An 18,393-nucleotide genomic window follows, 5' to 3' on the forward strand; every position below is an offset into this window, starting at 1 on the left:
TACGAAGGGCTTCATCCACAAGAGCTACATGCTTGGTGGAATCGCAATGGTTTACCAGCTCCTCCCTCACTTTCTCCAGCTGCTTCTGCAACAGCCTGATCAGGGGAATCACCTGACTCAAGCTGGCAGTGTCGGAACTGACTTATCGTGTGGCAAGTTCAAACGGCTGGAGAACCTTGCACAACACGGAAATCAGTCTCCACTGCGCTTGACTCAGGCGCATCCCCACTCCTTTGCCTATGTCGTAGGTGGCGGTGTAGGCCTGAATGGCCTTTTGCTGCTCCTCCATCCTCTGCAGCATATAGAGGGTGGAGTTCCAGCGCGTCACCTCTTGTTTGAGGTGATGGCAGGGCAGGTTCAGGCTTTTTTGATGTGCCTCGAGCCTGCAGTAGGCACTGGCAGAATGCCGAAAGTGTCCAGCAATTTTGTGGGCCACCGCAAGCATCTCCTGCACACCCCTGTCACTCTTGAGGTAATGCTGCACCACCAAATTAACGGTGTGGGCAAAACATGGGATGTGCTGGAAATTGCCCATATGCAATGCCCGCACAATGTTACTGGCATTGTCTGACACCACAAATCCCCAGGACAGTCTAAGTGGGGTAAGCCACTGCGAAATAATTTCCCTCATTTTCTCTAATAGGTTGTCAGCGTTGTGCCTCTTATTAAAGCCTGTAATACACAATGTTGCCTGCCTTGGCACGAGCAGACGTTGTGTAGATGCTGCTACTGATGCAGCTGCTGCTGTTGCTGCGGAAGGGGATGCATCTACCCAGTGGGCTGTCACAGTCATATTGTCCTTCGTTTGCCCAGAACCACTTGTCCACATGTCCGTGGTTAAGTGGACAGTGGGTACAACCGCATTTTTAAGAGCACTGAGGACACTTGCTCGTACTTCTCTGTACATCTTTGGTAACGCCTGCCTAGTGAAGTGGAATCTCGACGGGATTTGGTACTGGGGACACAATACCTCCATCAACCCTCTAAATCCCACTCCACTGATGGCGGACACCGGGCGCACGTCTAACACCAACATAGCAGTTACAGCCGCAGTTATACGCTTTGCAATAGGGTGACTACTATCGTATTTTGTGGTCATGGCAAACGACTGTTGGACGGTAAATTGTTTTTTGAAAGACGTAGCGGTCTTACGACTTCCCCTCTGGGAAGATGACCGACTAACAGCAGCAACAGCAGCAGTGGCAGTAGTAGGCGTACCGCTGCAGGATTCCTCGGATGAATCCCGTATAGAAGAGGACTCAGTCTGGCTGGTGACATGGCCTGCAGTACTAAATCTGATGGAGATCGTGGAGGAAGTTGACGAGGAGGGTGTTGGTGGTGTGTATCCAACAGGACCAAGGGATTTAGGTGTCCCTGTACTGATGACGGTCCAAGGCCCAGTTCCTGAACTAACCACTAAACTATGAAGGTTATTCAGGTGACGTATAAGGGAGGATGTCCCTAGGTGGGCAAGATCCTTACCCCTGCTTATTTGAGCTTTACATAAGCTTCATATGGCCATACATTGGTTGGCTGGATTTGGATAAAAATAACTCCAGACTCAATAACTTCTGACCAGGCATGACGATGGGCTTTTTCATCCCATGGACATCAGCTGTTTCCCCCCCTGGTGCCTCATTTAAAATAACCACATCACCATCCTCATCATCAAGTTCCTCCACAGCGCCAGCTACATCAATAGCCTTCTCCCGGTGTACAACATTGACACCTTGATTATCCAAATCTGGATCTACACTGTGGGTGATCCTTCCAACATATGCAGAGGGTGTGCTGCAAATGCTGGATGGAGTCACCTCTTCCCGTACAGTGATGGGAAGGTGTTGGTGGCTTCACAACCACCAACACCCTTGGACTCGCCTTGGGGATTTGTGATGTCATCTGTTTAGAAGGCAGAGTTCTTTGCTGTTTTGTTGTTGTTGCGGACAGCATAACTCTCTTAAATTTTTTGTAGGGGGGGAGGAGGGCTTAGATCCTTGGGTGAAGCTGGACCACTAGTCATGAACACGGGCCAGGGCCTAAGCCGTTCCTTGCCACTACGTGTCGTAAATGGCATATTGCCAACTTTACGTTTCTCCTCAGATGATTTTAAGTTTCTCTTTTTGCTATTTTTTGAGAACTTGGGCTTTTTGGATTTTACATGCCCTGTACTAGGAGATTGGGCATCGGGCTTGCCAGTCGACGTTGATGGCATTTCATCGTCTATGTCATGACTAGTGGCAGCAGCTTCAGCATTAGGAGGAAGTGGGTCTTGATCTTTCCCTACTTTATCCTCCAAATTTTTGTTTTCCATTATATGTAGCACAAGAGAGCGTACCCCCTAAGCCACACACACTCGGCAAAGCCTTTAAAAATTATATGCGGCACAGGAGAGTACCACTGGACTTATACTGCTGAATTAGTGAACTTTGTAATATAGCAGTACCAATGGACTTATACTGCAGAATCAGTGAACTTTGTAATATAGCAGTACCACTGGACTTATACTGCTGAATCAGTGAACTTTGTAATATAGCAGTACCAATGGACTTATACTGCAGAATCAGTGAACTTTGTAATATAGCAGTACCACTGGACTTATACTGCTGAATCAGTAAACTTTGTAATATAGCAGTACCAATGGACTTATACTGCAGAATCTGTGAACTTTGTAATATTGCAGTACCGATGGACTTATACTACAGGATTGTTTTTGGATATTTTTTTATTATTTTTTTTTTTATATAATTATATTTATTTATTTTTTTATAACTTTTTTAATTTTTTTTTATAATTTGGGAATAATGGGGAAATAACAATGCCCTTAGAAGGACAGAGCACAGGACACAGCACCACTGGACTGAACAGGACACAGCACAGGACCCAGCAGCACCACTGAACTCAGAAGGACAGAGCACAAGACACAGCACCACTGGACTGAACAGGACACAGCACAGGACCCAGCAGCACCACTGAACTCAGAAGGACAGAGCACAGGACACAGCACCACTGGACTGAGCAGAACACAGCACAGCACGAGATATAGCAGGACAGAGGACCACCTAACACAACCTCCCTCTACCCTGATCAATGCCCGAGTGAAGATGGCGGCGGCTAGCGGGGAATTTATAGAATACAAGTATCGCGAGATCCGACAGCGGGATTATGATTCAGAGCCTCGGTTTCAGTTCTGCAATTGGCGGGAATACCCGGATCTGTCTCGGATCCGGCTCGGATCGGCAACGTTCGGGTGGGCTCGGATTTCAGATATCCGAGCCCGCTCATCTCTAATATGAATTCACTGTTGCTCTCAGTAAACCGTACCAATATCCGGAAGTAAATGCTGAGCAATTGCAGTAGCCAATACCACCAAAACTGCACCATTGTATTACACTCATGGCTACAGCTGCAGGAAACCAGCGCTGTATAATCTGTTCAAATGATGCATGCATTTTTGAAAGCAATAGCTCGATGTGAACAGAAGTGATTGTCATAGAGATCAATGATCCCTGTGACAGCTTCATTTCCAAGGACAGAGTAAATCAAAGGGGGGAGGGTATTTAATTAGAAGAGGTGACGATATTATGTTGCATTCAGATCTTGTAGAGGTCAGATCAGAGGATACTCTCCTATAAATCAGGCTACTGAAAACTAAAGGCCAGGATCTCAGTGCTATCCTCATCAAGCACTTACTATGATGAGCAAGGATATATAATCACCAGGGCAGAGCTTCACTTGATACCAGTTATACCCATATACCCACTATCACCCAATGCTATATGAAAGAGAAATAAACATTTATGAATGAAAATAACTATATTTACCACCTACCTCTTTGGGATTATCCCCAATCAGTCTGAACTTCCTCGGAGTCTTGCTACGAGCATACTTGCAACCATTGAAGTACATGCTCCATGAACATCCAAAGGAGAAAGAGGCACCACAGGTGTTAGGGTCCTTGCCTTGGCACGCACAGGTTCGGCTGAAATTAAGTATTATTATCAGTCAATGTTTATTGGGAAGCTGTTCCATAAAATATATTGTGAATGGCTGACTTATATACCCTTTTAATTGAAATGTCACTGAAGCCTAAATTTTTTTTAAGTTAAAATATACTCTATTTACATTACTTCTATAACAATTTTGACTATTTTCTATTTTTGATAGTTTTTCCGCGCAGAGAACAATATTTCTTTTTTTTTTTTAAATAAATAAAAAAATTTATTTATAAAAATGGTCATGAAAACACAGATAAGAACATTTCAGTGCAACATTGAGCTGAAAATACTTGAAAGGTAAACAATAAATAAGAGTAGACAGACACCAAAGTTAGCCAAGGCCTGATTGCTAGTATCAGAGTAAAGCATAGCTTTGAAACACAGGAGATAGAGTAGAAAGAAGGAGAAGAAAAAGGATAGAACAGGAAGGAGGAAAAGCAGAAGGCAGTGTGGCTAAAACCGCATCATAGAAAAGATGAAGAAGGAGGTGGAGGAGTGACTTGGGAAGGATGATATTCACACCGTTAAGGGAGAAAAAAATTGGAAAAAGGACAGTCAGGGGCCACAAACTTTATTGAAGGAAGTAGAAGAGTTGCAGATGATACTGGTCATGAACTCTAAACGATGACCATGCCACATCCTGTTAATGACCGACTGGAGGGAGGGGGGTGGGGGAGTTGAGTTGTTTCCAGTCAGCCGCGATTTGACACGTGGCCGCTAATATAATATGTCGGGCAAGTTTGCTCCGATGGCATGTGGCTGAAGGACATCTGAGGGCAAGGAGGAAAATCTTGGGGTCTAATTGGACGTCAATCTGTACAATAGTAGATATCAGATTTTTAACATCCAACCAAAATCGGCCTAGTTTCGGCCAGCTCCACCAGATATGAAGGAATGTGCCCTAGTTGGTATATGCATATCCGGGGTCGCCATCAGGGGGGTACAGGGGGTACTCTTGTATCGGGCCCAGGCTCACCTGGGGGCCCGGCGACACACACTTGCCAGGGGGCCCGCTGTCCTACAGACGCGGCGTCTCCGCTGCTGTCTTCAGCCTGGCTGTCATGGCGACAGATCGCAGAATGCGATCGCAGGGGCGGAGCAATCATTCCCCTGCGATCATGTGATCTTCCTTTGACAGCCAGGCAGCTGTCAATCGTGATCGCAGGGCAATCATTGCTCCGTCCCTGCGATCATGTGATCCTCCCTTCTGTTGGTGAGTGATGGTGTGACTTGACGTCACATTGATGTTCCCGCCGCCGCTGAAGGAGCAGCAGCTGCAACATCTTGGTAAGTATATTTTAAAGAAATTTTATTATTACCTTTTTTTCTTATTTTTCTGTTTATTTTAACTAATTATTAAAAAACATTTTGAATGCTACTGGAGTTGGTGGGGGCGGTTCATGGGGGGGAAGGGGGTGTGAGGGGGAAAGGTCATCGGGGGGCCCTGCCTGCTTCATTTGTACTGGGCCCCACGATTTCTGGTGGCGGCCCTGTGCACATCAGCATCTATCTGAGGAGTTGGGTAGCATCTTTTGGAGACAGGAACGTAATACCATGAGAACAAGATTTTTAATGCTTTTCCTTTTATTTTGACACAAATGGAGCTAGAGACCACGTTCTCCCAAATCTCAGACCAATCGTCATTATGAAAAGAGGCTCCCAGATCTTGCTCCCAGGCCAGTTCATGTGGGTCACATGAGGATATTTCTTATTGATGGGTGCAAAACTTTACATTTATTAATGCTCTGCTCAGGAAAAATTGCATTTAAAACATAAACCCTAAAAGAATTACTTACTACCAAATAACATTTGATTAAATGTCATCTATGTTCTGTAAAAAAAAAAAAAAAGTTTTCTATAAAATGTTTCTTTCATAACAAATGTTCAATAAAATGTCTATTTATCGAGTGACAAAAATGAATATACAAATTTCACCTGTGTAATATATGTTTAAATGTTACCATAACATGACAAGCATTAAGAAGTTTAATATTGTATGTAATGTAATTAACTACCTCCCTGTAAAGTATTGTTGGGTGTAATTAGACATTTCAGACTCCGAGAAGTTATCTATAGCGCCCTTTCAAACAAGTCTACTCAGTTCCTAAAATGGTTACATATATTCTAGTAATACGGATAGCTCTTTTATATAACGCAACTACAATTTTAGATTTATTTTTACTTTATTAACCCCGTTTTGTAATGCGACCTCGGCAGCACGATGAAGTTAGTTACACTACAGTACATTATTTATTATCTGTTTGGAGAACTCACTCATCATTCAGACCACATCTTCTGGATGTCGGGTTTCCATATTTGGTGATGGTTTCTGAGATATTCTGATACAGCTTGTCACCCATGGAACGGGTGATTCCCTCCCATGCCATGATTAATATGATAATACAAGCATTCTCGCAATGATGACCGGCCCGGTGCCGAACCACACACAGGAGCTTCTCCTCCTCGCTCTGCCGACGGATGACCTGAAAATACAAGACCAATAAGTTGTCTGAAGCCCATCCGCCCGGGTATGGACAAGTCATACGTGATTCAGGCATTAGTAATCAAAGGAACAGATGGATAGTCTAATGGGGGCCCCTGCAGGGGTTTTGTGGCTTATAGCTCACTGTTACATGAAGATTACTCTGCAGTTTTCATATGGACAATAGTGTTCTTATAAAACTATAAAAGTCTTGAATAATGGAGGAGGCACTGTATGACTTTTCTGTAACTTAAATAGATTATCCAGTTTATGAGCAAAATTTTGCTTTGAGTTGATCTACAGTATTGGCTCACTGAAAAAGTAAAGAATTCAAATAATTTTATTTTCGTTTAAATTAATGACCTCTTCAAATGAAAAACATATACTGCTCAAGCATAGTTTATTAGACAACAATGAGGCCTTACAAAGACATCACATCTCTTCATGTAATCAGTTACTATTGTGGAGGCTTCCTATTGACCTGGCATTGAGAGGCACTGGGCACACACACTTCCTATCGATCTGTTACTATGTAACACTGAGCACACACAAAGACAATCACACTTTTACTAAACCTTACTGGGTGCACACACACACTTCCTATTGACCTGTTACCAATTGGCACTGCACACATTTCTTATTGTCCTGTTACAGAGCGCCACTGCACACACACTTCATACTGTCCTGTTACAGAGCGCCACTGCACACACACTTCATACTGTCCTGTTACAGAGCGCCACTGCACACACACTTCATACTGTCCTGTTACAGAGCGCCACTGCACACACACTTCATACTGTCCTGTTACAGAGTACCACTGCACACACACTTCATACTGTCCTGTTACAGAGTACCACTGCACACACACTTCATACTGTCCTGTTACAGAGCGCCACTGCACACACTTCATACTGTCCTGTTACAGAGCGCCACTGCACACACACTTCATACTGTCCTGTTACAGATCGCCGCTGCACACACACTTCATACTGTCCTGTTACAGAGTACCACTGCACACACACACACTTCATACTGTCCTGTTACAGAGCGCCACTGCACACACACTTCATACTGTCCTGTTACAGAGCGCCACTGCACACACACTTCATACTGTCCTGTTACAGAGCGCCACTGCACACACACTTCATACTGTCCTGTTACAGATCGCCACTGCACACACACTTCATACTGTCCTGTTACAGAGTACCACTGCACACACACACACTTCATACTGTCCTGTTACAGAGCGCCACTGCACACACACTTCATACTGTCCTGTTAGAGTGCCACTGCACACACACTTCATACTGTCCTGTTACAGAGCGCCACTGCACACACACTTCATACTGTCCTGTTACAGAGTACCACTGCACACACACTTCATACTGTCCTGTTACAGAGCGCTACTGCACACACACACACACTTCATACTGTCCTGTTACAGAGCGCTACTGCACACACACTTCATACTGTCCTGTTACAGATCGCCACTGCACACACACTTCATACTGTCCTGTTACAGATCGCCACTGCACACACACACTTCATACTGTCCTGTTACAGAGCGCCACTGCACACACACTTCATACTGTCCTGTTACAGAGCGCCACTGCAAACACAATTCATACTGTCCTGTTACAGAGTACCACTGCACACACACACTTCATACTGTCCTGTTATAGAGCGCCACTGCACACACACTTCATACTGTCCTGTTACAGATCGCCACTGCACACACACTTCATACTGTCCTGTTACAGAGTACCACTGCAAACACAATTCATACTGTCCTGTTACAGAGTACCACTGCACACACACACTTCATACTGTCCTGTTATAGAGCGCCACTGCACACACACACTTCATACTGTCCTGTTATAGAGCGCCACTGCACACACTTCATACTGTCCTGTTACAGAGCGCCACTGCACACACACTTCATACTGTCCTGTTACAGAGCGCCACTGCACACACACTTCATACTGTCCTGTTACAGAGCGCCACTGCACACGCACTTCATACTGTCCTGTTACAGAGCGCCACTGCACACACACTTCCTACTGTCCTGTTACAGAGCGCCACTGCACACACACTTCATACTGTCCTGTTACAGAGCGCCACTGCACACGCACTTCATACTGTCCTGTTACAGAGCGCCATTGCACACACACACACACTTCATACTGTCCTGTTAAAAAGCACCACTGCACACACACTTCATACTGTCCTGTTACAGAGCGCCACTGCACACGCACTTCATACTGTCCTGTTACAGAGCGCCACTGCACACGCACTTCATACTGTCCTGTTACAGAGCGCCATTGCACACACACACACTTCATACTGTCCTGTTAAAAAGCACCATTGCACACACACTTCATACTGTCCTGTTACAGAGCGCCACTGCACACACACTTCATACTGTCCTGTTACAGAGCGCCACTGCACACGCACTTCATACTGTCCTGTTACAGAGCGCCATTGCGCACACACACACACTTCATACTGTCCTGTTAAAAAGCACCACTGCACACACACTTCATACTGTCCTGTTACAGAGCGCCACTGCACACGCACTTCATACTGTCCTGTTACAGAGCGCCACTGCACACGCACTTCATACTGTCCTGTTACAGAGCGCCATTGCACACACACACACTTCATACTGTCCTGTTAAAAAGCACCATTGCACACACACTTCATACTGTCCTGTTACAGAGCGCCACTGCACACACACTTCATACTGTCCTGTTACAGAGCGCCACTGCACACACACTTCATACTGTCCTGTTACAGAGCGCCACTGCACACACACTTCCTACTGTCCTGTTACAGAGCGCCATTGCGCACACACACACACACTTCATACTGTCCTGTTAAAAAGCACCACTGCACACATGCTTCCTACTTTCCTGTTACCGACCGTCACTGCATACACACACTTTCTATTGTCCTGATACTTCTTGACACACACAAATATTTCCTACTGAACTGTTAGTAAATGACAATGAACAAACACTTCCTATGGTCCTGTTACAGAGTGCCATACACACACACTTACGTCCTATTGTCCTGTTACTTAATGATACACACCTTCCCTACTGCCCTGTTACTGGGTGACACTGCACACACGTTTCCTATTATCCTGATAAAAAGTGCCACTGCACACACTTACATCCTACTGTCCTATTAGTTAGTGGCACACACATTTCCTAATTGACCTGCTACTGAGTGACAGTGCAGACATACTCTTCCTATTGTCTTGTTACAGAGTGTCATCGCACAAGTACACATGCACACTTCTTATTGACCTGAAGACCAGAATGCCACTGCACACACATACCTCCAGAAGTCAAAACCGCTGCCTGTTTAGTTCTGTGTGTTAGTATTTGATTTTTTTATCTTCACTTTCAAACAAATGCTAAAAAAAATTTTTTTTAAGCTTTATAATTAGAATAGTGCTATGATCATGTATTTCAAGGCTATTTGTATCCTACATAGAGTTAACAACAGCATAATCTATGTGTTGGCACTGTCCACTCAGAGCTCTGCTCTATAAATAATGTTATAAACAATCCTCCTTGTCCTCAGTTTACCTCCATCCTGCATATGAACGCCTGCTTCCTGCCAATGAGAAACTGCATCCTCTCTTAGAAAGCACACAGAGGAAAAACATGGGGATGCGGGTTCAATGTCATTAACTACACACAGAAGGAAAACAACATATATAAATATGTACAATGATCTCAGAGCGGCCTGATGGGCTCTCCACCATTCCCTAGACTCTGCATAAGTGTTGTAACACACATCTTTCACTATACCCCAGAAAGGTACATTCTGCCTTGTTACCACAATTACAAAAAGATGCAGATCAGGTTCTAGCACGACATCTACTGAGAATGAGATGTTCTGTATTCACAATTTTCAGACCCTGATGTGAACCTCAAACATTTTTGAATTACCAGAACACATTAAAACCTACAGTATAATCCCATCAGAATCTCAGAGTCCAGGAAAAAGCCCTCTACAACTTCTCTTTACTTTTTTAGAGAGAGATGACACAAAGGGCTAGATTTACTAAGAATCGAGTTTGGTGGCGGTTTGAAACCGTCACCCATCGCCGGCGGTTTAATGGTCCAAACCATTTCCCACTTAATATAATGCTATAATAGTGTCCCTTTTAAAAAATATAAAAATATTTTGTACCGTTATCAATAAATAATGATTTTCCAAATAATTAAAATGTCAATGATGCTTTCTCTTATGTTCTGAATGGCAAAATAGCTCAGACAGCATCAGCTTGAGCAATCTCGCCACTCACAACAACCTCTTTCATTTTGGCCGTTTGGATGGCTGTTTTGCGGCGGTTTTGGAAACCCCAGCTTAGTAATCCGGCTGTTTGTATGTTCATCATTGTTAAAATCGGAATGGCAGTTTGTAAAGTGGTGGTTTTGAAAAATGTAAATTCTGGCCGTTTTAATGGCGGTTTGGGCTTCAGTAAATCCGCCGGAAAAATAGCCGAAAAGCGGCGGTTTGAGCAAACCGCCCTTTAGTAAATCTAGCCCAAAGTGTGATTGGGATTACCTACCCATTTTGCAATGGGGCAGCCCCTGGAGCTCTTCCCTTCCTTTCCTGTGTAAATTACTTTTTCAATGCGGATTGCACTCCCTTTCTCTCCATACCTGCAAAGTAAGAAGCATGAAATGAATGACAGAAGAAGTGTTTATTGAAGGTCATCCATACATTTTTATTTTGTATTAGTGTATTGACAGACAGGACCTGTCTATAACAGTCAGGCACTAAAGCAGAGGGTTAGAGGCCTTCATCATAGGTAGCAAGGTTACCAATATATTTATAGTACCTTGAGATTAGGGGAATGGAACAGAGAGCTACTAGAGCTGGGGAGGGAGCAATGGTTGTCTGGAGTAAGAGCAGGGGAAGTAGAGGGTTACTGGAGCAGGGGAATGGAACAGAGGGTTACTGGAGCATGAGTAGAAGGTTACTGGAGATGGGAATGGAACAGAAACTTGCTGGAACTAAGGAAGGTGATGGTTACTGGAGCTGAGGAGGAATAGATGAATGCAGGTGTTGGTAATGTAGGGATGCAGGCACTCAAGCAGAAGGATATAGGAGTTGTAGAGAAAACTAGGAGGTTAGAGGAGCTGGCCAGGAAAAAGGGAGTAGAGGATTACAGCAGCGAGGCAAAGGGCTAGATTTACTAAGCTGCGGGTTTGAAAAAGTGGGGATGTTGCCTATAGCAACCAATCAGATTCTAGCTGTCATTTTGTAGAAAGTACTAAATAAATGAAAGCTAGAATCTGATTGGTTGCTATAGGCAACATCCCCACTTTTTCAAACCCGCAGCTTAGTAAATCTAGCCCAAAGAGTACAGGAGCAATGGTGGGAACAGAGGGTTGCAGGAGTGGGGTAGATAACAGACAGAGAAGGTGGATAGGGGATAGATGGTTACAGGAGCTGGGAGGGAACAGAGGGATTTTGGAACAGGGGTAAACCTAGTGATATATGTAGCAGAATTCCATGTATAACCCATGTAGCAGAATTCCATGTATAACCCATGTAGCAACCAGCATTACAGGTTATTATAATTCTGAACATTTATTTATAACCGGGTTATAAATAAATGTTCAGAATTATAATAACCTGTAGGGGTTACCCCTATAGTTTTAAGAGCGGGTGCACACTTATAAGTCCAACTCACCTCTCTTCCATTAACTCTCTAATGGACGCCACTGTTGGTCCAGACCCGAGGTGAGTGTAATACGGTCCTTCGTCCTTCTCATTTATTTGTTCTGCAGAGAAATAACATACTGGTCACAAACATGTCCTGTAAGAATATCTGCAGGGATAAATGTCAAGTCTTAACCCACAGTGTTCAATGCATCTACCAAACTTCATGTTTAAAAGCCACATAAAAGGAGTCAAGGGAAGGATTTCTGATGAAGAACCCTTAGAACCCTTACACCCCTTCAGGTAAATAGTGGATTTAATCAATCTACTCAAAGTCTGATGTCATTCAATCTCTTGGTAGTCTTCTGCCCCCCAAAACCTAAGTATCCCACTCCACATTGCCCCATGGCTGTGTCCCCAGTGCATCAACTGCTTGTCATGTCATAAACCTTCACATCTATCATTTATTGTCTTCTGTGAAATATGGCTGAATTGTCTCACTGAGCATGTTGTCCTTATAGCAATCCTGTAAAGAGTTATGTGGGCTTTGCATCTCTGATGCTCTACAGTTTAAATGAATGTGCAGAACATGTTCCATTAAATTTTAAGGTCAGAGTAAAAATAGCAGCATCCGTGTGGAAATGTCCAGAAATAACTGAGGCTACTATTACAGCCGCACACACTGCATGGTAGTGTCCTTACTACAGTTATGCCGATCCCTGTGTTTGATCTTTCACATTAATATGGCCTCTACCAACAAGACATTAAGCTCAATGTCCCGTTCTTCAAACTGCTCACAAACATCCTTTTTGTTTTTGAATGAACAAAAGTATTTCTGTAGAATCACACACATATACAATGGAGATGCACACATTATAATCCGATCATTGTAAGCTTGATCAATGTTTTTAGCTGATCGTTTTATGTCTAACAATTTTGATGGCAGAGCAGAAAGACATTTGTAGCCCATGACCAGAGCAGGATCCTCAGGCTGTAATTATATGAATACACACACACACTTAAATGAGCTTTAATACGATATTCGTGGATGAAAAGTTCCCATACAATTTGAGTGGATTATTCATCAATTTGGCCATCTACATTTGATTATACTGGATAGATTGTCCCCCACACACATTGATTCTTTAACAATTTGATACAAAAAAAAGAGCAGATTGAATGATCTGATTGTAAGATCTGATTGTGAGTGCAGCTTTAATCCAGTAAGATCAACTTTATTGCACAGCACCCGTAGTCAGCACCATCATATAAGGCATATAAGGTACATTGTTTTCTGCCAACACTTCCCACAATTATCTGATGCTGTATTAAACTTACTGCAATAAAGCTGTAAGAGACAGGTAGGTTGCTTGAACTCAGACCCGCTAACCTGTGCCTGTTTTTGTACCACGACCATTTATATAAAAGGGGCACTAGCATGGCAATATATGACTTTAAATTGTAGCTTTTAATGCTAGGCCATTGTCGTTATCAATGTTTAAAAATAAAATATCAGGATAATGTATGTATTTCTGTTTTGTTGATTTGGAATCACTGTGTGTACTACATCAATTGTTTTATGATATTAATTATACACAATTCTGCAGTATCTCTTTAATCAATGTCCCATTTCAGACAACACGTTGCATGTGATGGTGTCAGAAATAAAGGTCCAATCATACGACAGTGTTTCCCAAATCCAGTCATCAGGGAGCCGTGCATGTTTTTTTTAGGTCAGACCCAATCAGCAATGAATATACCTGTGCTCCAGCAAGGAGATATGGAAAACATGCACTGTCAGTGCTCCCTGAGGACCGGATTTGGGAAACACTGGCATAGATTGTGCCATGTGAGAAAGACTGGTAAGACTTCATAAAGGAAAATGTGATCCATTAGGTAAAGGTAGAGGCAGTGCTGGTGCCCTGGATAAAGCACATCTTACACATGAGACATCCCATTCTGTTCTGTCCTGAGTCCTGCTCAGTTATAGTAAAAGATGGTTTATAATTAAAGACCATACTGAAATATTACTAAATTTAAATGCTAAAACCAAATGCGTTGTGTCAAATTAGCCTTCGTGAATAAAACAATTGTGTGTCTCGGAATGCACTGTTGCTTATTAGAATATAGCTAATGGGGGCACTGTTCTATTATGGCTTATAGATAATATGTAAAAGGTGTTGCACAACCCTGCTTACGCTAGACTAGTACATTGATGGGGGTCTCTCCCGTGAGACCCCATTTGTGTAATGCAATTGGTGGCAGCTTACATAGCACTGCAAAAGACGGATGATATTTGCTATGATTCATAAAACGAAGTCTAAAAGCGTGAACTCGCAGCGCAAATGATTCTCTATGACATCACAACACTACTGGGCATATGCACATGGTGTAATGGATGAGCTCATGGATTTTGTGTGCGGAGAGAGCAGTCTTTTTCTACCACCTCCGAGGTGCTGAAGATTGAGTCTCTATTAATAGGACACTTCCTGCAGTGTGTCTGCAGAAAAGCACATTTCTCGATGCATGTGATAAAAAACAATTCAATCTCAGTATCCCCTCATGATTCATTACAGATATAAATGAGGACAAAATGAGACGTATTATGGGAGACAAACAGAAAAGTTGAAACCAATGAAGGAGGTGGTCCCTAAAGGGTTAGTAGGTTGGACTGTAAGTGTGTTTTTATGTGGATGTTCAGATTGATTTAAAGGATTCCGCAGTGCACAGAGAAGCAGGTCGGGTCTGCATGGTTGCAGTGTCAGACCCTTCTGACTGAACACCTGCGGTCTGAGATAACTGCTTTATTTTGCCTCATCACTGGTACACTCCTGAGCACAAAGTATAGCTACGGAGCAGAAAAGGTGTATTAGAATCCCCTGCAATGTTACTGGCCTGACAATCAACAAGGCAGTCACCATACGTTTTAATAAATGTAGATATGCAAAAAAGGGATTGCTGTGCATCATGGCTTTTATTTTCCTTAACATATAAAGAAAAATAACTGTGAAGTTAAGGTCATAGATGGACTCTGGACTCAACAGATGACTCAGATGCGTTCATCAAACATACTGATGTGATCATTTTTAATTAGTGGGGAAAGGGATTTCCGAATATTGTCTTCTGAGTTTTTGCAAATAAAATGTTTTGTTTGCTTTTCGTGTATGGATGATAATATTACCTTTACCTTAACCCCTCCCACCTCAATCATTTACACAAAGTCTGCAATATCAGGGGAAGCATAAAGACTGCTCACTTGACGACTCTGGAGAATCACATGACCTCACAGAACAACAAATCAGGACTTTGCATTAGAAAACAGTATCCACAATCCGTTTCAGTGACATGCATCGAGATGTGGAGTAAAGCAAGTCATGCGTTTTTTTATACAATACAATGATAGTTTATGGATAGAAATTGGAAACTACCAAAGGTTGCAAGAAAGGAGGATCTGACACATTACTGCTATTATGCCAGCACAGTGGTTAGCATTGCTGCCTTGTGGTCATGAGTTTGATTCCAATATGGGCACTGTCAGTGTGCAGTTTGTATGTTCTCCCCATCTTTATCTGGGTTTCCTCCTACAGTCGAAAAAACATATTGGAGGGTTCAGTTGGCTGAAGAAAATAAAGCCTAGTGCATATGGTAGGGAATATAGACTGTAAGCTCTAATGGGGCAGGGACTGATGCGATTACATATTCTCTGTACAGTGCTGCACAATATCATTGGTGCTGTATATATGATAATAGCAGTACTACAACAATGACTGCATCCAGAGAGGCTTGATGAACTGTGTACACAGCAATATTATTAACTTTTCTTATCATGAATATAAAGTGTGGTTTTATGGCCTGCTCCCTGGATGTGGAGATTGCTATGACTAAAGGCTAGGTACACACTATAGAAAATTTCCCCCAATGCCATTATCAGTAACGATTTGTACAAACGACTGGGGGAGAAAAAAAAAAAAAAAAAGCCCCGATCAGCATGCCGACGCATGTGTACACACTAAACACGTTTTACAAGATATCCCTTCAGATCTGTGCTCTTCATCTGTCATAACCATCATCTGAAAAGATCATGACTCTGTAAACTCTATGGTGATCTTGATCATGAGTGCATACACACTGCAGGATTGGAACAACGCCGTTCCAGCCATGAATGATTTAGTCCGGTTTAATAATATTGTTCAACAATGCGATGGGCTTTGGAATGATCATCGTTCAAGTTTACACACTATTGTGATATCGGGCCAACTGGTCATTTATCATCCAATTGACCCGATAATTGGATGAAAACACTGTAGTGTGTACCAGCCTAACATATGTAAAGTGAATCTCCATGCAGTCATTAAAAAGGTAAAAACTAAAGAAAGGATACAAAAACTGTTTGTGTGGCCTTTTCATGTATCTGTTTAATGTGTAACCTTCACTTTAACATGCCACTGGCTATTAGCGTAAAAAGAAAAAGTATTAATGCAGCTATTTTTCATTAACATTTTCTATCTTAGCCCAGGATGTTCTATAAATACACCATAGATATGTAGCGGGCATGACTGGGCTTTAAGCCCAGCTGTGGTATACAGACAGGCAAGGATCCAGGGCCCTTACAAAGAAGCAGCCTGGCAGAGCTGACAGGCTGCCGCAGGTCACGGAGCGAAAATCTGGAACCAATTGATACGATTCCTGGCCACATGATCACCGTGATAACGAATTACAACAAACCTCTACTAGCACGAGAGACAGAGAGAGCAAGCAGTGTGCGCAGTCATACGCTACCAAACCAAACACTGCTCACTGTGCTTCACTTCTTTCCATATATTACCCTCTTCCTAAATTAACCCCTTGTATGCCCAATAGATAAAATTTATGGGAAGGATTCTGAACAGGAATATTTATTTTATGGTTATGCCTGTTTTTCCCTATTGAATACCTGTAAAAATATAGATATTTGACCCAATAACCCAATAAAAGCGATCACTTCTGAAAGAAAACAAATGTACAAAGCCTTGCTATGGAGTGTGTGAGACTAGGTCTTGTTTAGTATAATGCCAATATATTACTGTATTAATGGAATGTGTATAATTATATACAAACTTTATAGTATTTTAATGCTGCATTTAGAAAGTACTATATCAATTAGACATTGTTATTCCATTATAATAGATTAAAAAAAAACAAAAACTTGAAATGAAAAACCTTTTTATTTAACAAAGATTTGCATATGCAATGAAGTGCCCTTAGACATAAATATATAAAGCCTTTAACACTTTAACAACTGCTTAGAGCATTGTTTATTCTTTCCCAGGGCTAATAACGGTGATGAGTGGTCCTGTAGATCAGTAATGCAGATCTATAGCGTGCTGAACCCCTTGGCTGCCGGAGGAATGTCTTACACAGAGCAGATGTCTTTGCTGCAGCATTCCTGGGAAGAAATCCGGTCACGGATGGTTTTGCACACACAGTCACACCCTTCATGCAGACATTTATAGCAGCACAGGCTCAAGTTCAAGGGTAAAATATATGGCTACACATGTCTGTTAAAGGTAACAGTTGTTGTTTGGGGTTCTAGACACTCACAAAACAGAATCCAGGAGCTATTTTCTATCTCTTGGGCTTTAAAGAACAATTAAACCCAACTAAAAAACAAACAAACCATATATTATATATCTCTCCCTCCCAGAGCAGACTGTGTTTGCATGGGTTTTATTTGAATGTGTTGCAGGTTTCCTCCACCGTCCAAAGAAATACAAGTAGTTTAAGAGGCTTCACACAAAACTGGACCCTTGTGTGGTAGAAATAATACCCCATTCATACTGCGCCAAAAACCCGGGTTTTTGCCGGGGTAAGCCCAGACGACCCGGGTGGAGGCGCAGTATGAATGGTGTCAGGTCTAATTGCCGACTTTCGGTGAGGTAATTCCCAGGTCCTACCCGGGTTTTTCACCCTGGGTTTCACCAAACACAATTATAAGGTTGAAAAACAAAACAAACACATCACAAGAGGAGCCAATCAGAACGCCTCTTGTGATGTTGCCATGGAGACCTGGGCAGACCTGTCTTCAGTATGAACAGGGTCTACCCGGGAACTTCTCTCCGTGGGAGCCTCTGTCCCCCAGCAATATGCCGGGTTCATATACCCGGGCTATTGCCGGGGCCTCAGTACGAAAGCGGTATAAATAATAAATAGCCATATACTATACCTGAGTCAGCGAAGTGTTTATATTTA

The 18,393-nt window shown here is 42.7% G+C and overlaps 1 protein-coding gene across 4 annotated transcripts in view; it reads right to left on the bottom strand.

Annotated features, from left to right (window-relative positions):
* The window catches only part of TET3 (tet methylcytosine dioxygenase 3), an 81,417-nt gene that overhangs the window by 20,527 nt on the left and 42,497 nt on the right, over positions 1-18,393 (bottom strand). For all 4 annotated transcript variants that reach the window (XM_075207459.1, XM_075207458.1, XM_075207460.1 and 1 more), the window contains 4 exons: positions 12,197-12,287; positions 11,066-11,159; positions 6,270-6,478; positions 3,829-3,979 (listed from right to left, as the gene is read on the bottom strand). In XM_075207459.1, coding sequence (XP_075063560.1) covers positions 3,829-3,979; positions 6,270-6,478; positions 11,066-11,159; positions 12,197-12,287 — 545 coding nt within the window. The remainder of the gene's footprint in view (positions 1-3,828; positions 3,980-6,269; positions 6,479-11,065; positions 11,160-12,196; positions 12,288-18,393) is intronic.

This window comes from Mixophyes fleayi, chromosome 4, assembly GCF_038048845.1.
Source record: "Mixophyes fleayi isolate aMixFle1 chromosome 4, aMixFle1.hap1, whole genome shotgun sequence".
NCBI classification, from domain to species: domain Eukaryota; kingdom Metazoa; phylum Chordata; class Amphibia; order Anura; family Limnodynastidae; genus Mixophyes; species Mixophyes fleayi.